The sequence below is a fragment of the Syngnathus acus genome, chromosome 1, assembly GCF_901709675.1.
Source record: "Syngnathus acus chromosome 1, fSynAcu1.2, whole genome shotgun sequence".
NCBI lineage: Eukaryota > Metazoa > Chordata > Actinopteri > Syngnathiformes > Syngnathidae > Syngnathus > Syngnathus acus.
This window is the reverse complement of record NC_051087.1, coordinates 2,737,132-2,759,986: the sequence shown is the minus strand read 5'-3', so window position 1 is coordinate 2,759,986 and position 22,855 is coordinate 2,737,132. Positions and strand designations below refer to the sequence as shown.

The 22,855-nt window shown below is 44.7% G+C and overlaps 1 protein-coding gene across 1 annotated transcript in view; it reads right to left on the bottom strand.

Moving 5' to 3' along the window:
* The window catches only part of bnc2 (basonuclin 2), a 105,896-nt gene extending 83,404 nt beyond the window's left edge, over positions 1–22,492 (bottom strand). The window contains exon 1 of the mRNA XM_037263850.1: positions 22,021–22,492. Coding sequence (XP_037119745.1) covers positions 22,021–22,038 — 18 coding nt within the window. The 5' untranslated portion in view covers positions 22,039–22,492. The remainder of the gene's footprint in view (positions 1–22,020) is intronic.
* Positions 22,493–22,855: the final 363 nt, after the last annotated feature.

Here is a 22,855-nt window from a genome sequence, read left to right as displayed (position 1 = left end):
GTGTTTTGGGCCGCAATTAATGCACTCTGTACACGACGCAAGATTAGGTACACTGCGGCTAATCGTTAGCCTAATAGCTTGGTCGCTGTTTGAGAGAATCCAGTTGCGTTGATTCAACCTTTGGAGTTAACAATGACTTGGGGGAGTAAAAATTGACACCAATCTAATTTAAAAGAAATATTTTTCATTGATATTGTAACTATAAATTTAAAAAGACTTAGCTAATTTAGCTAAGGCTAAAATATTTGAGCTCCAGAGATGGGTGGATGTTTGGGTCTGGGGCTATAGCCCCCTCTATGAAGCCCCAGTTAAGCTCATCTAGGATTTTATTTGATATTCTAAAATATATTTCTGAATTGTTTTCTCAGCCCCCTCTCTGTATCGGCCCCACTTTAGCCGCGGGATGGAAACAAAGTCCTGGAATCCTCCCTGCTGAGATCTTATTAAAAATGCTTCCTCTTTTTTTATCTCCAAAACTACACTGCATCATATCAAGAGCCATTTCTAATATTTTGAGTCAGCTCAATATCCATAGGTGTCCCAATCTTTGAGTTTGTCTAGCCTTAGCATTCCACCAAAATGGCCGCGAAAGTATGAAATGTCCCCCGAGCGCACAATGACTTGAGGGAATCCCCCTCGGACGTGTCGCTCTCCGTGTTTGGACGACCCTCCATTATAAGCGCGACCTTGCAGACGAGGCGTAATCAGCAGAGTTCACACGGGGGCTTCCTTTTAGCCGGCACGCACGCCACGCACGCCACGCGGCTTCACCAATCAGCGAGGGAGTCGGTGCAATCACCACACCCGAGAGGACGCTGTTGCTATTCAATGGCAGGAAATTCCTTTGTCACTACCTGCTAAGATGGGGAAGCGAAAATGGACTTGCTTTTCTCTCTGAATTTGTTATACAGTGTTGCCTTGTTATATTGAGTGTTTTTTTGTTTTTTTTACAGTGAGTCATGGTTTGAGACATATTCAGACAATTCTGCTTTGCTCTACTTGAGATACGTGTTGTGCAGTTCTCATGCTTTGCAGTCTCAGTTGAGGTTTACTGTCCAATTTTTAGGGAGTTCATGTTTTAATTGTCATTATATTTGTCTTATGCTGTAATGTGTTTTAAAAAAACTTTTTTTGCCGATTTTAAAAAAGCCAATATCATCCGATTAATTGACAAGGCTCTATTTTAAATATATTTAATGAAATTAAAGTTATATCACAATGATATGATCTCTCTATCGCAGATTCTAAACTTTGGTGGGAGGCTCGGGAACATATTCCGTGTGATAAACGGGAGTTGACCGCAACTCATATTGTCACACACGCACACATATGTGCACATACACAAATCTGCAGCCAGATGTCCATGGGAAGGGAGGCCGGTATGCCCTTATTACTCAAGCACACACACACACACACACACACACACACACACACACACACACACACACACGCAGTGCTTAGTGTCAGTAAGCAGGGGAGTGTCCCTGCGCAGGAATGCAAGGGATGATAAGTTCTTGGAGGTGTCAGGGGAAGAGCGGCGCGCCGTTACAGCCAGACACCTAACAACAACTCCACGCCGCTTCCGACTCCTTGGCTGAGCACTTTATCGCTCCCCTCCCGTTTTTTTTTTATCCTTTCTACCCGTCTTGACTTCCTGCGCCATCTATTTGTCCCGCACGACGTTTTCCGTCACTCCATTTAAAGAGCCGCCGCATGTGTTCCCGTTAATGCCCACCTCGTGTCTGCTTTGGATGCAGAAGGTAACGTTAGAGAGAGGAACGGCTTGTGCTTTATTTATTTATCACGCGTTCTACGAGGGGATTTTGCCGCGTTGAAAGCGGCTGGCGGTAGCATGAAAGCGTTGAGTCACGCTAATAAATGCTCGTGAATAAAAGCAGATGCGAGAACTTTCCCCGGCTGTGAAGCGTGGAAGCGCACAAGTGGAGATGAAGGAGCTGTTTGTGTTTGCAGGTCGCTATGATATCAACCTGGGTTTGAAGCACAAATTTATTTTTTAGGGGGGAATTACTCATTGACATAAATATGTTATTTCAAGCGTTCTTACAAACCCAAGACAACAACCAATCACAGCTCATCTGATTTCTGGGTTTGGTCATGTGATATTCGCAAGCCATCATCGTGGAGAGCGACAGGGAGAGGCTCGGGATGTGCCGACCTTTGCGCAACCTCTCGCCTCACCCAGCTGCACCCGGCTGCACCCTCGCCCTGAGTCAACGCTTGGCGGCCGGACGAGACGTCGGCCGGGTTAGCCGCAAATCCCCTCGCGCCAAAGCCATTATCATTTTGAAGAATAGACAAGCGGCAGTCATAGGAAATTCCTCCGAGCGACACGTCCAAGATGACGACGAGAAGGCGCCGCCTGTCAACAGACGTCCTCGTGTGTAATAACAGTGCGGGAGCCAGAGGGTGACTGAAGCATCCATTTTAACCCGTCACGACTTAAGTGGCTGGAATGGGAGTTAAGGCAGCGAGCGACGCGGAGTGACGAGTGGATGTGGGGGTAATTGTCCGGACCAGGTGGAGTGCTTCCCAACAAGGAGGAGGTTGCGGAGGAGACACGCTCGGGCGAGCAGGAGGACGCACGGGCGGGTTTATCATCGACGACAACAGACCCTCCAAATCGCCGGTCAACCCCCGCCGATCAGTGCGGCCCCATTGAACATGTCACGCCCAAATGAGGGGGTTGGTCCGCGTCCGGAACGACTGTCAACGCCTGACGTATGGGGGCAGGAGTGACGGCATGGAGGAAACCAAGACGGAATGTGGAGTTGAAGAACCTTTGGGATTAAGTCCAGGTGCCTTTGAGACAACCTTGGAGGATTACCGTGACCAAGAAACCGAGTCAGCACACTTTTATTTTTCTAACAATAACCCACGATTAGAAATGATCAAATGACTCATTTCTGTTGACTTTTTATTAGTTGTGGTTTTTTTATGGTTTATTTTTGGACTTCATGATTTTTATAGGAATAAATTAGAGTACACTTCCCAAGTGAGCATTCAATTTTTTTCTAAAAATGCCCCTGTCATCGGAATATATACAGTCCAGATGTGCCCAACATCCCTCGCCTCAGCCGCTGACAGGCATCACCCGTCGTCAGCGGCTGTTAAATGACTCACGACCTGCAATATGATGTTTCACCTTTCGGAGGCGCTAGACTTTAGTCCACCATCTGGAGTGCTCAAGAGAAAACACACTTCAGTCTTTGGGCCCTTATCAATAATATGATTGCCTTCCGATGCCTCCCTCTAGCTTCCTGGTGCCTGCAACTCCAATGACACACACACATGTTCCCATACACAACTTCCTGTGTGTATCCATAAATCACATCCCTCACAAGACAAAGAATGTGACACTGAAAGCAGGCGGGGAGGAGCGGGAGAAGTCTTGTGAACTCGGCCTGATCACTACCAAAAGTGCCTTGAGGAACGGGTGAGGGGTGATGACAAAGATGGAATACCCCCACCACACACACACACACTCAAATCCCCCCCCCCCCCCCCCCCCCGTCTAATGCAGGTAAAGATTGTGCAGTGCAGGACACATCTGAGGCCCTCCCTCCTGAGGCGGCGCTGGGGAACATTCCTCCGGCTTTGACTCCTCCACTCTGGGCATTAATCCCCTACAGCTGTGCCCCCCCATCCACCACCCCCTTTGCCTCCCCCCCTCCCCACTCTGGTTGGCCTTTGCAGCCCTCGTAATACATTTTTCACAAACAAGTGACATGTGTTCAACAGGCCACTTCAGGTCCAAGGACACACACAAACCCCATAGTCACACACACATGTAGTGCGAACGCAGTGACACACACACACACACACAAACAAGAAGACGGAGAAGGCCCTCTGGCTGTGCCCCGGAGCTTCTGGCGCGGAGAGCGATGCAGGACCTCAGGACAGGCCGACACCACTCCTCCGCCTTCCCTTTGGAGACGCACGGCAGCTCCTCCCTTCATATTTAATAGCCAGACGCACAAGCGCGGAATAATTTACAAGAGGGCCCCTGCGAAACATCAATTATGGAGGAAATATAGGCGATGGAGACGTACAGCGCTTCAGCAATATGGGGAGTCCTTCCTCAATGATAAGTTGCCCTTTGAGGAGGAATCTGCCTGTTAAGATGATTTTGATGGCGAGAAGATGTATCCGAGTTGGAGTTTGTCAAAAAAAAAAATTCTGGATTTACACAACTTGCCATTAGACCTAAATATGTGTACAGTTGTACAATGTAGCACTGGAACAAAAAATCTCAAGTAGCACAAATTGATAGTCAAAAATGTGATGATGGACTTGAGATCATGACTTGATTTGACATTTTGATGATTGCTGAACTGAGGACAATCGGGTCAATCACGTTCCTAAATGTGGTGTGCGGCATCCAAAACGAACAAAAAATACTTCGGGATTGCATTTGTGTGTGTATGTCACCGGGAAGACATTTTACATGTTTACGTGGCCTCTGCTCATCCGTGCTACTGACACCCATAGCAGTGTGTACGTGTTTGTGCGTGTGTCCAAACTGAGGAATGTGCTTCGGATGTTTTGTCACCCCCCCACCTCAACACACATGGACACACAAACACGCACACACAAACATAAGTGTTCACACACTGTGACGGACAGGAGCAGAGTTAATAAGCCATGTCCCGGGAGACGCTGCTGTATGTGTGTGTGTGTGTGTCACAGAGGCTCATAGGAGTAAATTAAAACACACTTTAATAAAGTGACCAGAGGCGAGGCCTGTAGGACACTCGCTTCAACAAACACACACACACACACAGACTCCTGGGACAGGATGGAGAGGTCTCCTCGTGAAAGGAATGTGGCTAGATGGGAGGGGGGGGGTGCAGCAGCGGAGCGGTCCGCAGGGGAGACGGGTGGAGTGGATGGGGGAGGAAAAGCCAGGCCGAGGTGGATCAGGGCCGGCGGGCCCCTTTGTGTTTCCATTCCGACCAGGTGTGTCTCAACACACGTAGACTGACACTGCTGCTCCTCCCCACTGATAAGAACATTTTGTAGTGTTCAGAATTTCATTAATGAAATTTTAGTGTCACCAAGTTCAAGTCATATTCCATAGATTCTTTTTGTCCTTCTCAAGGAATGAGTGATGCAAAAATAACTTTCTTTTTTTCATCGCATCAATCCAAATCAAAAGCAAAATCCACACCAGCTTTATAGTCAAGCAAATTTCCACGAATGCCTCTTAAATGTCTTAATTTGCTATGTGAGGCAAAACTAGCGAGCACACCTCCCACTCGCCCATCCTGTCCCTGCTCCAGGACATTCTAATGGTCCGTTTCCTTACGCATGTGCACGCACACATATGGGCTGTGTCCAAGTGCTGGGGACTTCCACTAACATAGCTGCCAAGACTTCCAAAGAAGCGATAGCACTACACACACACACACACACACACAACAAGCACACCCCTTCCCCTTTGATTAATGCCAGTAGGTCATCTCAGTTGTGAGGGTGCAGCGTGGGGAGGGGGTCAGGTGAAGAGAACCCATGTGAGGGTGGTGTCCTCCACCCTGTTTTGCAAAGTTTTTTTTTTGTGGTAGGAGTTTGTCCCCACTGCAGCTGTGGAAGCGTTCGAGGCGAGGAGGGAGTCCTTGTGGGTTGGGGGAGGTGTGTGTGTGTGTGGGGGGGGTGAAAATCCCCCAGGAGAAGTGAGGGGAATTCTTCTCTCCTATTTGTTATGGGAAGAAGACGGAGAAGAAAGGGACAGGAGGACATGCCTGTGTGTGTGTGTGTGTGTGTGTGTGTGTGTGTGTGTGTGTGTGTGTGTGTGTGTGTGTGTGTGTGTGTGTGTGTGTGTGTGTGTGTGTGTGTGTGTGTGTGTGTGTGTGTGTGTTGTGGGGGGTGTGGCGGGGGGATGTCTGCTCAGGTGCTGGACGCGTTCCTCCCAAGGCAAGATGCCAGATAGAAAGTCAAGATCTAAAACAACCTTACAACATGTGTGACCAGCCATTTGGCAAAAAAAAAAAAAAAAAAAGAGATTTGAGTTGTAGACAGAGGAGTCAACTCCTCTTTTACAAGTTTTTCTTAAAAATACTAAACTCATCTTAAACTTTCCTGCAATAAAGTGGAAGATATATCCATAATCCATAGGAAGAAAAAAATAAAGTATAAAATATGGCCATATTGGTGAACCAGACCCAACTCTTGTTGTTTTTGAGCTAGCAACATTGCTAACGTTACTTTCAAAGTTGTGTAGCGATTGTGTCAACGTTGCAGTTGTCAACAGAATTATGTCACGTGAGCTAAAATTAATCACGTGCTAACATGACGCTAACCACCTTTGCTAAAACCATAGTGACAAATGACCTTTGACCAATCATAGTCAGGCTAGCATGAATGCTTTTCCATATTGTGTGCAGTGCTTTCAACATGAATCTCAAAAGTCAGTTCAACTTTGCCGCCGTAGGAGGAGCAAAAACAAACAAACCCAAAAGCCCTCATTGTTGCGTATTGTTGCTTTAAACCGGGCTCTCACACGTCGCACTTTTATGTGAACGCACGCACGGCCATGTGTGTTTATAATGGGACGCTTCCCTACTGTGCGTGTATTCAAATGGGACTTGGCAGCGCACGCAAATACCTCCACCCGAGACCTCTAAACATACACAGACCGCAAGTTACAACATTGTGCGTGTGTGTGCATGTGTGCGTGAGTCGCCACGCACACACACGATTGCAATAATAAGTAATGGCTGCTTATCAAGCCAATGTGTTTCTACTTTCCTAATCTGCATCATTTATTACGGGCGAAAAGCAGAAAAGGGAACGCAGCCACGGTCAATATTATGTCTTGGCACGGCCACCTGAACGTACGAGCTCGTGAATGCTTTTTACCAAAATATGTTTTATTGAGGGAGGGTTCAAAAAAAAAAACCTTCTCAAGGTGAAATAAAATTGGCTTGCTTTATCGTGAAATGTGAGAGCTGATACAGGAGATGGAACGTAAATAGTGAGAACTGTTTTTTCCTCGGCAAACACGCAAATATACGGTATTTCCTCAGTTTCTAGGAGGTGTTTATTTACGCAAATGAATATAGCAGCAGGCATATATTAGGGGTAAGGTGTTTAGACTTTTTTTGTATTTTCTCGTCTAGTGGCCTAGGGGTGATTGATTTACTCAAATGTAACCATGTATCTTTCTACTACGGGGAGGGCATTTATTTGGCTGACGAAAACGGAGAAAAGGAAATTGTGGGCAAACTTTATAGCGCTGACATGTGATGAGGAGTACAGTGTGTGTGTCTGTGTGTGTGTGTGCGTGTATAAGATAGGAGTGTTTAAGGAGCCTGGGGTCTCTGAAGGATTAATGGTGGCAGGCCAAGCAGGGTAATCAGGACAGCGGATAAGTCCTGGTCATCCAGGCGTTGAGCTGAATAAACATGAGAGCCCCGTGATATCTCCTATACACACACACACACACACACACAGACACACACAGAAATAATCGCACACGTGCAAATACGGCAACCGGATCTAGAGGGAGCCAGGCTCGTTCCAGAGGATGATGCCAATCAGGAGACACGCATACACAAGACTTCAAACTCTGGACATTTCATTAGGTACACCTCACTTTCAAAAATGTGAAAAAAAAAGTTTTTGTATGAAATGAATCCTAATATACTGTAATGGAGTCTAGCAGTCCTTTTTTTTGGTCGTAAAATCCCAAAATGTATTACCATTTTGTTCGATATGACCTAATGCTCATTTGACATTGTAACATTTTTGTCGTAAAATGACAATTATATCCTTTTTTGTCCTCGTGGGTTCTGCAAGTCCCAGTAAGTGTCACTTGTTGGGCTGCTGTGATCTTTCAAGGCGACCATTTTGCTGAGTGACACAAACCTTGAGTCTTTGTAGCGTTTCTCCTTGACTTCATCGGCCAGCAGTTTTTACCGCACACGACGGCGGCCGCTTTCTACCGCAAGTCCGGTGAGATAAAATAACTTTGTAGCGTCGCAAAAAGATCCGGCTTATGTGAGAATGGCCGTGCTTTTGGTGGCGGAGCGCCAAGCGTAGGTATGCGGCCCCGCCGACGCCATCTGCGCGTAGCAAGACTGCGTCTTGCGGCTTTGCTCTCACAAGCGTTTAACTCACAACTTTACAAGGGTTGTGTCGTTACCGCCGAAGATTGTGACTTTTTCCTATAGCAGGAAAACCTTAAACTTTTAAAATAAGTTGTAAGAAGCATGTGGTTTTTTTCTCGCTCTCTCTCTCTCCCTCTCTCTCTCTCATTATATTACATTTGTGTGGTAAGCATTTTTATCACAGTAACAAATTTTATTTACTGGAGTTTCCTTTTGTTGTTTTTCTAGTTCGAAATGGGTGCCTGCGCTGTTGTGGGAGTGAACTTTTTTTGTCATGGCATTAATACTAATTAATTTTAATTAATTTTTTTAACTAATTAATTTATTGTTGTTTGGTATTTCTGGTAACATTCTGTTAATTTTGTGACTATGATAAAAAAAAGAAATCTAAAATTTTCCTGTTAAAAATGACTTAAAACTTTTGTCTCGTAAATTTAAAACTATATCCAAATTCAATAATAAATAAATTGTGGACATTTCAAAATGAAGGCCTTATGGACGCCATCTGCGTATGTGTGCGTGTGTAACCAGGAGCGAACGCTTTGTGCCAAAATGGCAGCGACGAGGTGGGAGAGCGGGACATTCCTGCGAGATGACAAGCCGTCACAGTCACACAGCGGCGCAGGAATGCTGAGAAAACAGACAGAGTGGGGAGGGGGGGGAGGATGAGCGAGGGGGCGCATGGGGTGGGCAACGGAGAGGAAAGAGTGTCACTTCATCAGACCTCGTAGTCACGGGTTTCCAAAAAAGGGGGGGAGGGATGACTCTAATTAGTTTGTGCGCACCGGGAAGGGATGGAGACTCAAAGTAGATGGGAGACGTCTGACTGCCCCCCCCATACCCGACGCCCCCATCTTTCCACCCTCCTTGCTGGTCCAATTTCTGTCATGCGACTGAAAAAGCGCCGGAGGGGCGAAAGAAAAAAAAAAGCAAGAAGTGGGGAAAAAAAATCCAGGAACAAATCTGTGTGTGCGTGCTTCAACTTTCGAGGTGAGCCTGCCGTTAACGACAAAGCGGGGGCCGTCGGGGAGGGAGGGCGGGAGGGGGGGTACAGGAATGCGCCTGGTGGCAGCAAGTGTGAACACTTGCGAATATGCGCTCCAGATGTGTCGGCCTGTCACGCCGCGAGTAAACAGCCGCGCTGATGGACAGCTCGGGACTGGATGGCCCCACCGGCTTTTGCCCCTCGGGAGATGGCCCGGAGGAGGAGGGGGGAGTCTCACCCAGAGGACATGTGTATTCACACTTTTTTTCTCACGACGTTGCGACGATTCTCGGGATAGGATGACTTTTTGAAGACTTTTTTTTTCTACAAAAGTACAGGGTCCATCATTTTTGGTAGCCTGATGGCCCTGGGCCAGCATGATATTGTCAGGCTACCTTACAGATACCAATCCTGGTAATCTTATACATTTTTATTCTCATAAAATGAGATAATTTGATCAGCTTTTTTCATTTTAAGACTATGACTAGATACTCTTATTGGAGGGCCGTGGAGTGAGGGACTGGAGCCAAAAGCAGGACACCCCGAGGACCCGTGCATCCTGGCAGTCTGGACACAGACGAGAGAGACACTGGGAGAGGAAACGAGAGAAGGGTCGAAAGAAGTTAAGAAGAAAAAAAAAAAAAGTCCAAGGAGGGGGTGAGGAGGGGAGGACTGGGCCCGATTGTTCCCTTCTGTCCCTCCTCCGTGTGGCCTCTGAGGGGGCTCCTTGCAACCTCAGCAAATTTCCGTCTGGCACGGAGTTGCGAGCTCCTGGGAGCAAACTGAAACATGAACTGCAAGAGGAGGGGACGCCAGGCAGCGGAGAGGCAAAGGCGGAGGGGGGGGGGGGACTCGCCGTACTGGAGAAGCTGCCAGCAGGCGGTCCACCAGCGCTGATCTGACACATGTACTCGGGACTTGTTTATTAAACAAAACAGAGCCTCGGTGAGGTTTTACCAAAAAAGTTTTTTAGGACTCGGCGACTAAAAGCACCAACGTGTCGGGATCATGCGATTAGGCCGCGGTGACACTTTAAGCTGAATAAACACGAGCAGCAAGCAAAAGGCAATGTGCAGCGCACGTGAAAGGTATAGCGTGCCCCGTGTTTTTCCAACTGCTCCCGTGTTTTTTTAGCTGCGCCGGACGGGAGCGCTCCCGCAGAGTGAGAGTGATTGGATGACGGGGCGCGCCGCAGGTCAGGTGACCCAGAAGGTGTCACGGGTCTTCAAAACCTCCCGCCGTTCAGCTCAGATTCGCTCGCTACCATTATCGACGGAAATCGGATGACATCAGTGTAGCGTAAGCATCCGTCCGTTTTGACTCCTTCGATAATTAACGGCATTACTTTCCAGTTCTTAAGAAGAAGAATTGAGGAGTTGCCATAGCAGCTAAACTCTCCATCGCTGACCTCCTCCTGTTTTCTTTCTTGAGGCAGTTGAGCCTCTTTAAAATCCTCCAAGAGTTCACTTGGACAATGATTCAAACACTGAGAAATGTTTTTAATCAAAAAGTACAAATCTGATCTTGTACGAGAAGTAATTCTTTTTTATCGAGGTGTTCCAAAACCACCACAGTTGCTCTGCTTGATGTGAGAGGGGGGGACACACACATTTGAGTCGTGTCAGGTGCTATCGGCAAGCGAGATACGGATGCAGCTAGCGGCGAGCGGGACTTCCAAACAAACGCAGCGACGCTCGGCAATCCATTTGTGATATATTAAATTAAAAAAAAATGTCGGGCCACAGTGGCGGCTTCGGGAAAACCATTTCCTTGAGCATCTGTTCTCTGTGTATCTTTTCATCAAACTAGTGACTGGTGGGCTAAATAAATAACAGACTCCGACAAGCTTTTTATGGTCCTGCTACTGCTTTGATAGTGCTCAACTACTAAAAGAACTTTGCTTGCCTGAGACTTGCTCAATCAATGCCAGCTAGAAAGTGGAAGCCATTTTTTTTATTCGAACAGTCCATTGTGTAATGGAATTACACTAAAAATGTAATCCAGGCTTTTGTTTTCAATATGTAAACTTGTTACCTTCCTAGTTAGAAGGTTAAGCCAAAGCAGCCCGAGGACGACACTTAAGCTAAAATCTGGGAAGGCGACCCGTGTAACGCTTTAGCTAGCACGTATTAGCGTTCGTAATCAGATCAAAATAAGAGCGAGGAAAAGTACGGAAGCTTAACTTGGATGGCCTTTAATCGTCTGCGAGACGTAACCTTGTTCTCTGATTACCCCGACTACCTGACCAATAAAGTGAATTGCGGTCAAGACGCGACGTCCAATTAGCTTCATTACCAGCTTTAGGAAGGGGATTAGCAGATATGAATCATAAACGGCTAACGAGTCGCTAGAGAAGCGGCTTTTTTCCTATCAACGAGGTTTCCGCGAGCGGCAAGCCGCGCGACCTGTTGTTATCTGCTTAGAGATGGGGGAAAAAAAGCTAATTAAAAGACCAATGACGTAAAGTCTCTTCCGAGCCCGCCAGTACAACACCTCCAGTGCTCTTGGTTCCTCTTGGACCTCTATTTAACCAACTTGGAACCAATGTCCACTGAAAATGTCACTTTATACGGTAATTTTAAAGTCTATTAGCGTAGTCGTTTCCGGCTTTGTTGCGCTCGTCATAGCCAATCAGGCTAAAAAGCGGCCGTGTTGGAAGGGGCGACTTTACGATCAAAAGTGATATGACGATTTTCTTCCCTGCCTACATGGCAGCCACGAAAGGAAAGGAAGCACGGTTAGCTTAATTAGCATCTCCATTGACACTGAAAAAAAAGCAAGTCGTATTGACCTATTTTTATTTATTGGCTGTTGCTTTTACTGGAGCGAGTAGCATGCACATCTCTCGACGACGCTATTTTGGTACGTTACAAAGATGTTTGTTTGTTTGTACAATACAATACAACTTGACTGAATATTGTCCCTCAGACGTAGAAGAAAGCGAGTTTCCCCTCTCACATGACCTCCAACCGCACTGACAAATGATTAGGCGGCTGAAAGCGTCTCATTATGAGTATTTACGAGAGAGTTCGCCAGCCGGAGTAATGACAGCTTTACTTCCAAAGTGCTACTCTTTCTTTTCCTCTCGCTTTTTCGAGCCCCCCCAACACACGCACACATCCTCATCTCTCGCACACTGTTTCCGACATGCAGACACACAACAGAAAGTGTGTTGACAGATGGAAACAATAAGAATGTTTTTCTTACTTTGAACCACTATTTTCTGCTCTCTAGTTCCGTGCGTGTTTGTGTGTTTTTGTCGAGCACGCTATAGACTGTATGTTTATCTTTGCAGGAGCATACTCCATATAGGAGGCCCTTAAGAATGACATAAGAGATGCTTGACTGTCTTTTTTTATGGCAGTAAAACTCCTAATGTGTGTGTGTGTGTGTGTGTGTGTGTGTCTTCAGACAGTTTTTCCCATAGGAAATTATGGAAATCTGTTTTATGACAAAACTAACTTCCCGCTGTCAAGTTTACAGGCCATGTGAAATTGGCCATGTGTAAAATAATTAAATAAAAATAATAATTTGGTTGCTAATGACAGGCAGAACAATTTAATGCGCTTACGTTACAAAAGGTACAAAAATAGCTACTTTTTTGTTAAGTGTCCCAAGTTTTTTTCCGTTCATTAAGGTATCGGGTCTCATTGACGCTGCCGATACCGGTCACCGATACTTAGTAAATGGATTACTGGACCGCCAATATTTAGATTTTTTTCCCCCCGTTACGAAGGAGAATCTTTGTGAGCGTTGTTGGTTGAAATCAAGTTTTGGTCACAAATAAATACCTTTCATCATGTTCATATATATTTGTATTTATTTTATATATCTGTACACACAATCCGACAATCCAGGAGAGTAAAGCGATATCTTATTAGATTAGATCTTCTTGCCTCGGGGGCCAGAAGGCGATGAGTTATTTGACCAAACGCGCAAACCAATAAGGGGCCATCGATTAGAAAGGATGAGCACCTTATTGGAGACACAGGTGGCTGCGTAGAGATTAAAAACAAAAGTGAAACAAAGAAATCACAAGTTTGAACTTTCTTTCTTTATGATCCTTTTAAATCAGGTGTGAGCCATTCAATGTGCCCATAATACATTGACTGTATTTTTATTAATCATGATTATTTATTCTTTTAATAGTTTGAGGCTTTTTAGAACTGCAAGGGCCAGCCAATCACAGGGCTCGACATTAACGATGGACCAATGGCCATCGAGCAAGCCATTTTACCTCACAGAAATATTAAGAGAGAAATATTTTATTAGAGGCGTAAATAATAGAATATATTATATCTAAAATAATTGAAATTTATCATGTGAATACCAATGGTCTGGTGTGCATGTGTGCGTCACTAACTGTATATTTTTTGTGCGTTTCTTCATTTCTGTTCGTCCGGAATAATTGTATAGTAATTAATTGAAAATGCATTGTTTCGCTTCAGTATCGCTCATTTGCTGACTCCGAGCCGCGCTTTTCAACTTCTACGGCCAATTCCTCATTCCCGACGGCATTTCCCCGCCATGTTGTCGCCGTTTACGGCTCTTTGTAGAAACATGCGGTTCATGTTACTGTGATGTAAATGCTGATGTCGACTGTATCGCTAAAAAAATAAAAATAAAATAAAATCGTTGGCAAGGCTGGCTCATTACGGTCCACATTTAACATTGGCAGGGAGGCGGCGTGATGTTTGCGTTGTAAATACGACACGAGCGGCAGCTATAATATGAATTGGCTGCAACTGGATACTTGTGACTAGGGGGCAAATGGATCTAATGGTACTCTTAATGCCGGCCTTGAATAATGAGGCCTTTGTCTAATAAAACTGGAAAGCCTCCAAATACCTATAGGGACCCAGGCCGGTTAGAGCAATAACAGTCTATCAAAAGAGAAAGCAAAGTCATTACTTAGAGGCTAATAAATACAAGCTCCATGCTGGGGGGGGCGGGATGGAAAAGGAGGAAGACGGACAGGGACGAAAAGAAAGAGAGAAAAAGGAACGACATGATTCATCCCTTTTTCCTTGAAGCAGGAAAGGGGGAATATCATTCAGTTCATTATTTTTTTTACACTTCTCAATACTGTAGCGTATCCATTAAGCTAATCCTTATTTATATTTGAAGGATTTAAAGCATTTTTTTATTGATTACCTTGTAAAATGAGGTCTGAGATTTTGTGCTGAAAAATTATTTGCCACCTTCTAAAATTATGATTATTATTGTGCATTATTTGCCCATTTGAATGTTTAAGATCAGCAAACAAATGTAAACAGAAAAAAATAACCTACTGTAAATAAACATAAAATGTTTCAAATAAAAAATCAAAAATATTTTTATTTAGGGAGATTTCTATTCAAAGACGACCTGAATTCATTTGAAAATGAATATAGAATAAAAAAAGGCATTTTCAATTGGTCATCTTTGTCAATGGGAAACAAATATGCCGCTTTTTGTGTGTCTTTGCCATTTCGGCACACAATTCCCCGTGGAGGATATCTTCAAGATTTGAGTATTACCGTGCTGAGCGAATCCCCACACAGCGTGCTAAACGTGAATGAAGGCAGCCTTGGAATAGTTTGAAAAGATTTAAGCGCACAAATAAAGAGGGATGGACCTTGATCGCCATCCAGGTGACAAGCACGACGAGAAAAAAGTTAACTTGTTTTTCTTCGTGTTTAAGATTGAACAATTTGACGCGTAGCCTCGTAATTGCTTTGCGAAATGAAGTGGAGCTATGCAAGGCCCGCCAAACAAAGAGCACAATCAAAGCCAGCCACTGCCAGCACTCCTACGGTGGCCAAGGGCACGGCGGCGGCGGCGGCGGCGCTCGTACAACACTGTCCCTTATTCAACGTGGAGAGGAGAATTTTTCAAATAAGGGTCAAGCTTCAAATTGTTTGGGAACATTTGGAAGTGCTGATTGAAAAGGAAGAAAGGTGCACTTTGGTTTTTGCATCAACAGACAATAAATGATCATCAATGACACTCACCCTTTGTTTGGGCAGTAAAGAAAAAAAATACATTTGAAGATCTTCACTAACTTCAGAAAATGCTCCTCAGTTGAAAATTGGTACAAATGACAAATTGTATTTTAAAATTTAACTCGTGTTATTCTCAGGATTTTATGATCGTATGTCTTCTTGAAAGCATTCGCACATGCGATACTTTTTTTCGGTGCAGATTTTAGTCATCCTGGCCTTGACAAAGGTCCACAGGAAAGAGAAAACCAAAAAAACCCAGATGGAGTCAAGTCGAGTAAGTAGTGTTCCAGCACGGTGATACGTCGCTGGGCAAGGAACTGTCAGATGCTCAAAGCGTTGTCATGGTGAGCCAGCCACTAATTGTGCCGCCATAATTCTCACCTCTGAACGAAGCAAACGCCACATTATGTCGGGCCGGGTGATTGTCCGAGAAAAACTCTCAATTTGTGGTTTGGAGTTGGAAAAATATCGTTAGTGTGGCCAGTCCTGGAACTTTTCAGACGAGTAATCACCACAGTGAGCCCCACGTGCCTCATTCAATATACTTTACAAGACGACCATGTTATCGTTCACAGCCAAATGAAGGCCTTAAGCATTTTTACAGATGTTGAGATTATGGGATGGGAGAAAGAGAGACGCTAGCGACGGAAGTAGGAGGAGGTGATGGGAGTGTCCGTATGTCCTCAAGGGGTTTCCGAATTCCTCGCTGACCATTATAAAAAAAACAATCCCGACACAAACCGCTTGTGTTTTCACTGTTGCTCATCCTCTCACGTTTCTGTCAACGGTTGGCTTTCCCGCCCGTTAAAGTCAAGAGGAGAGAGGGGCGGCCATTTTGCCCCCCCGCTCACGATCCCGCGGTCCCTCCTCACGGGCCGTTTCGCCCTTCATATTGAGTTGCCGGGGTAGAAGGAGGCCAGAGGAATCTAATAAGTGTGACAGTGGGGCTTTTTTGGCATTGTTCCTGAAGCTGTGCAGACTGTCTGCTAGCTCTAATGAAAGGTTAAATGAATAGGACAAAGTGACAGGAGGTACAATAAAGGAACATGGAAGAGGACAGAATGTGTATGTGTGTGTGTGGTGGTTTTTGCGTGACGGCTGTATGAAACAGTCCGTTGAAGATTGGTTAAATCTATATCTGGGCTTATCTCCGATTGTTCAGCTTTGGCTCTTTAATGCAAATCTTTTTTTAATTGAAATCGATTCAAATTAGAACGTATCTTTCTAACTCCTCGTTTCTGATCCACAATTTTGGCAGTGTTGCTAGTTAATGGTTTACTAATAAACACGTTGCCCTGCGAAACTTTCCGTATAATTTTCCGCTCAAACCTTACAAGGAGGCTTAATGCGTAAAGCAGATGTGTGTGCATGCCACGCCGCGTACGTTGACACAGATGGTCAGAAAGAATTCCACCGCGGGGACCTTTGATAAACGTTAAGGTCATCAAGCAGCAGAGCGACGAAAGGGGCAGAGGGCGGAGTTCGCGTCAGACGCATGTTCCGTCTTGTGCCTGCGCCTGCCTTGGCGGAATGCAGAGTCACATGAAAGAGGCCCTATTCCTCCCCGCCTGCCGCTTTGGGAGACTTGTCTCTTGTGTCCTCCTCAAAAGCGCCACTGTCCCCCCCTCCAGCCGGCACGCTACCTGTCAGCAGAATTCCCCCCGCAGCTCTAAAAACATCAGCGACGCCTCACCCCCCCGCCCTCAGCAACGACAGCCGCTCTTTTCAAACAGGCCACTGTCGCGTAACTCCGAAACTAATGTATATAATGCTGTGTTGAGACATACTGTGATCAATAGGGGTGTAAAAAATTGTGTGTATATTTATTTATATATATTTTTAAAAAAAAATATATATATATATATATAATTTCTTTATATTTGTAGAAATAGACTAACGTCTATACAAGCTATTGAGGACACAACACAAATAGTAATAATAACTCAGGCGGAATCAAATTCCCAACTAAAGTCAGGGTACAAAAAAAAAAGGCTTTGCCAAGGCTGAATGAGCGTTAAAAAAAAAAAACATGATTGCTTCATTGAAGGTCCGATGATTGTCAGTGTAAACCTTGTGAAGCTCTAAAGAAGGCCGACCAACATGTTTCTGTTTAGTATTTAAAGATGGGAACATGTTAGACTATACAAGCATTATATGCGTTTCCATTACATTATCACAAACAAAGCTGGTGAGATTCCTTCATCATTAAGTACGTCCGCACAATCTAAGGGATTTTTTTTTGGGCTTCTGAAACTGAAATATTCATGAGACATGATTAAGAGAAATATTAACTTTTTTATTGTAAAGTTTTTTTGCATATTTCAAAAAGCTCTCTTAGGACTATTAGTTGTAGTAGTTGTCAGGAGGGTTGCAGACTGTGCCAAAAGTTTTTCTTTTATATATGCTGAGGGCCGCTACAAGACAGACTGTGGACCACAAATGGCCCCCTGGCCATATATTGGACACCCCTCATTTAAATTGCACATAGGTGAATGGTTGTCCATCATGTACTTCAAATGGCTGGCCAGTTGACTTCTCTCAGCAAAAATCCAACACAGAAATTTTCCAAAAAAGTGCACGTGTTGGCGAGAAAGTTTGTTTGTCCAAGCTCACTCGTCACCGTACCACTTCATTGATTTATTTAAAGACACAGTGGCCAATAACAGTATTAGTGGAGAGAATGTCTGGAATGAAGTACAGTGTGTGGGGGGGTGTACACTTTCTCCATCCTTTGCTGTGTATATAAACAGGTTCTAAATGAGAACATTCTGGAGTGAGCCACTTTGCAGGAAAAGTAACTTTTGTCGGGTAGCGCTTCTCCACACCACCCATTCCAAAGTCAACATGCTACGTCTCGGTCCTCAGGAATTTTTCATGAGCCACCACTTATCTTGTCATATCACATTTCTCACGCCAGCTTTTCGGCAGAGAACAGAAAAGACACCTCGAGGGCAAATGATTCTCTTTTAATCAAATCAACCCCGCGTGGCCCGAGGTGAACTTTTTTCCTGAGCGCTTTCGTTTCGCAGGCACGCTGATGAGTAAACATGTAAAGAACCTGCGCAGAAAGTCATGTGAAGTCAAAAAAGAAACAAAAGAAAGTTGTTGGAGTTTCCAGCGAGTGGCTTTTATGGCTGTAGGGAACCATAAAAAGTAAACGACACCACGTAAGCGCCAATGTCCCAACGGAACCGTTTCGCTCCCGTTTGTGAGAAAACTCCTTTTCCGAGAGTCGCTTTGACTTACGGTCTGCTCGGCAACGTATGGATTGCCATTCAAACGCAATTTCACTACCAGCTGGACTGTTGCCACGCCGACACAGGGAAATATTTTATTTCCCGCACTAACTCATTAGATATGGATAAACCCAATTAAAGCAGCAGGTTTACCCCCCCATAGTTCTAAAGTGTAATTAATGTTTCAAAGACAAAAATGAAATATTGAGAAAATTATTGTTTTTCCTATTTTAAATGTACGCAGGGGCAGGTTTGACCAGGTAATTTTGTAGACATGCACAAACCGTCGTATTAAAACACCGTTGTGCGCCGTTGTGGGTGTGAACACGGAAATCTCTGACAAATAATGAAAGCCATTTTGGAATCTATTCTCAAGCCCAATTGATAAAAAAAAAATTTAGCGATCCCGAAGTACAGCTAAAAATGTCAAGAATCGCAAATGTATCTTTGAAGCTTGCCTTGCTAATAATTCACTAAATGCACATTAATGTAGCGCACTGATTTTTCTCTCTCTTGGTCCTTCCTTTCTCGGGAAATTGTGTTTGGATTAAAAATGAAGGAGAAGGGAAAAAAGGAGCGTGTGTAAGTACAAGTTTCAGGTTCCAGTTTAAACACATCTTGATTGTAATCTGATTAAAGACAGCCAACAGAAAGAGGCAAAGGCTATCTATCTTTTAGCGGATTTCAAGTCCCGCAGATAAAAATCTATGTGATAAGGCAAGAGTAAAAACATGCTAAATGCTGCTGTCATAACAGCCGTTAAGCCCGTTGATCAGCGGCCATTGTTTATTTAAGGTAGCGAAGAGTTTTAAAATGTATTCGCAGGAAATTAAAGTCTAAGTGAGGAGTGAGGATTCAATTTCTTACGCCGTGCCGCCGAGACAGCGAGAAGTCTAATTATATCTATTAGGTGTTTATTGTTTCGGATTATTAACGTCTCGCCCCTTGCTTTCTTAAAATTAGGAACCCGGGCCGTGCAATTTGTTTTCTGTCCTCCGCCTCGGCTGCAGTCTCGGTGTCTTGTTTCCAACATTTTTTTCCATCTCGAGCCTCCACAGGTGTGTGACCCTCGCCCCACTCCACTCCCTTTTCACAATATTACCTTTTCTGTCATGGCCAAGACGCACGGCGGGCCACCTGAGACATTACTGGGGCCAAAAGGGTGCAGCGGCGACCCACCCCTGGATGGATAAATACCCCGCAAGAATGTTGCTTTGAAATCACTGTCTGGATAAAGTTCCTCTAAAATAAATGTCTTCTCTTTTTTCCTTCCTCTTCCTTCCCCGCGTGTCTCACATACTTTGTATTCATCCGTGCATTGCTGAGGTTTTAACTTTGCAGCAGGAACATGGAAGTGATTATCCTTCCAAATTCTAAAATGATGCTAATGGTAATGAGTTGTAAAAAAAATAATTTGTTAAAAAGCATTGAATAGCGTGGACATGTGGGGGGGGGGGCATTTTTTGGGAATCAATGTTCATACAGCCATTGGACACTTGAATGGTCTTGCCCATGTACCTTGAGATGTGCTAAGCTAACGCATGTGATCGGTTAAAGCGATGCTAATCGGAATTACTTCTCGACTATGTGGTAAAAGCAACTGTTTTAAGTCGTAAAGGTCCGATTATGTTTCGTAGCCCAACTAGCAAAGCTTTGTAATCGTAAAGGTGATCTGGGTCGTACCATGTTGGCCTGGGGCATAGGGGTGTTTGGCTTAGCTTGCTGTGTTTTATATCATAGTTGGTTGAAATCATTATATATATTTTAGAAGGGGGGGGGTGATCTGTCATGGAGTCATTGGGTCTTCGTTTTAATCATACACATCATGAATTCGGGAATTGGCGTCCATATTTTTAAGCCCCTGCTTGGTCTGACTTCTATTTTATGGTCATCCAAAAAAGTCGTTTTAATAGAGTTAGTCTCTCAGCGTTATTTTTATTCCTCACGGCATTCTATTTCAAACAAAGGGAAATGTGATGTGGCACTCGGTGGCGGAGGCGGAATGGAGAGGATGGAGTGTTCTGGTCTCGGCCGGTAATCAGAGGAAGCCAGCAGGAGGTAGAGGGTAGGGTTGATGGGGTCGGAGCAGAGCACCTCTAAGCAGCCTTTCTCTTCATTAGCAGCCTCTCTAAGGGGCAGCGGCGGACAGGGTCTTCACTGGCCCACCTGTCCAGGAGATTATTGAACCGACTAACCGGCGGCTCTGCACACACACTTCTCTCCCCTCTCATGATTCCCAAAGTACCACAGGAATCACGACTGGGCTGACAACCTCTGCGTTTTTTTTTTTTTGGTCTTCCAATTCTCATCGCCACGTGATTAGCTGAAGAGGAGCATCTATAGCAACATTGCTGCAAATTTTTATTTGCTGTGCATGCTAACGGCATCGCCGTATCTTCATAAAAATTTGGTCAAAGCGCAAAATGGAGGCGGGGCGTTAACTCAATCCAAATTCGGACCAGAATCAAATTATTAGACAAGATGGAGAAAGCGAGCGGTCGCGGCCTCGTCCTGATGGCCAATCGCATTGCTCTGATGTCATCTCTTCCAGCCAATGACGGCATATTTTGGGATGCTTCTTAAAACTTCACACACCTTCTCTGTGATTCACGAATCCTCTTTGTCATTTATCTCCACTTAGCAAAGAGAGCCCCAGGGCAACTCTTGTGATCTTAATCCTTTGCTCTCGTTCAATGCCAATACCTGTACAAGTGAAGGAGCTTTGTTCTGTGGTCAAGAAAAAGTGAAACACACACACACATGCACATGCATGCCTTCTGCACTGCCAGTGAAGAGAGCAGCACCAAGGTAAAAGTAAGGAAATGACATCCCTGGAATGTAAATTGGCATTCTTCACCAAAAACCCAGACCTCCAGAACATCTCTGACCCACACACACACAAAAGCCAGGCCAAAAATATCAAACACACACACATTGATGAATGTGTCAAGGTACTTTGGCGGCGCTTTCAAGCGGGGGTCATCCATCTTGCACTGTTTCGTTATTTCTGCTCTCTCCTTCCTCTTCACCGAAATGTGGACATGGCATATGTGTGTGTTACCTTTTGTGTGAACTCAATGCGCGCTCCCTTTATAATCCTGATAAGAGGACAAGGTTGTAAAATATTGTCTTCACCTTTTATGTGCCTTTTTGATCAAATGAATAAATATTTAAGAGCGGCTGCTTCGGGAAGCCCCCCAAAACCAACAAAATGTGTCATTTGCAGGATAGATGAGGACACAGATGAGGGCTGAAGGAATTTTAGGCCTTATCATAATCCAGAAAATGCAACAAAATGAATGTGCATGGCTTATTGGTGACATTTTGAAGTCAATTGGTCAGTGTGGAAGTGTTTTAGAACATCCATAAATCACTTTGCCGGTGGCTTTAAGTGGATTACGTGACACTTACTGTGTCAATGTCACTTTTGATCTTTTACATGTTAAAATATGGTTAAAATTTAATACAGATTAATTTAGGGGTTGTATTTTGGTAGTATTTTTATTGACAAACCTCACTGATAAATGATTATGTGAAGAAAAAAAGAAAAGTGGCAGAAGAAAATGACAAACGCACGCATCTGCTGTGATGCGTTCACGTACCATCGGATAAACCAAGTAAAACCCAGTGTCATCTCCTGATTCTGTAACAAGGATAAGCTTAATGGGGAAACAAAAAATCGTAATTACCATGGCTGCATGTCGCATCTGACAGAACTGTCGAACTCCTTTGGCGCGTTGGCAAACTTTGCGTCCTCCCGCACACGAAAAGTCTGCTTTCGCCCTCAAGCGGGGAACTTTCTCCTCGTCGCTGCTGCTCGCCGCGTGCCGTGAATCGGCGCTCGATTAGAAAACTTGTACTTGATAGTCGTAGGTGATTCTTTAGGGGGGGGGGGGCTTCGGAACCGGCTTGCGAGTTGGGGGTCTGCTGCCAACTACGCGTCACGCAGGATAGTCGAACGCGCAATCACGACGTCGCCTTCTTTTTCTTCGTCCTTTTTTCCCTTTCCTTTTCTGAGTTTGCCTTCAAATGAGACAAGCCGACAATCTGAAAGTGTCTGTCCTACCTTGAGGAAAAGCTAGGAGAGAAAAGAAATACGCCTCCCCGGCCCCCACGCATGCACACACACTCGCACGCACGCACGCACTCCCCTGGATGGTTGTCCGTCTGCGCAGCCCTGCAGCGAAGGTGTCTGCAAGCTTCTTTGCGCTCCCCGTGTGACTTGGCTTGCTTATTTGATGACTTGATTTGTGGCATGCACGGACGAAGTATGGCGTCTTCATGCAGAAACATAAAAAAAAATTATGAGACACTTTTTAGAAACAGCTCTCAACTGCAATAATGGACGTCGTTAAATGAATATCCCGGTAAATAATACCCCGATAATTTGTCTCAGCGTTGATCACACAAGATGTTTGCTTCACATTGTGGAATTATATCAAACTTTTGCAAACATTTCGACCCCCCCCCCCCCCCCCCCATCACCTAGGCGACTATAAATTGTATAATGTGTCAATAAATTAA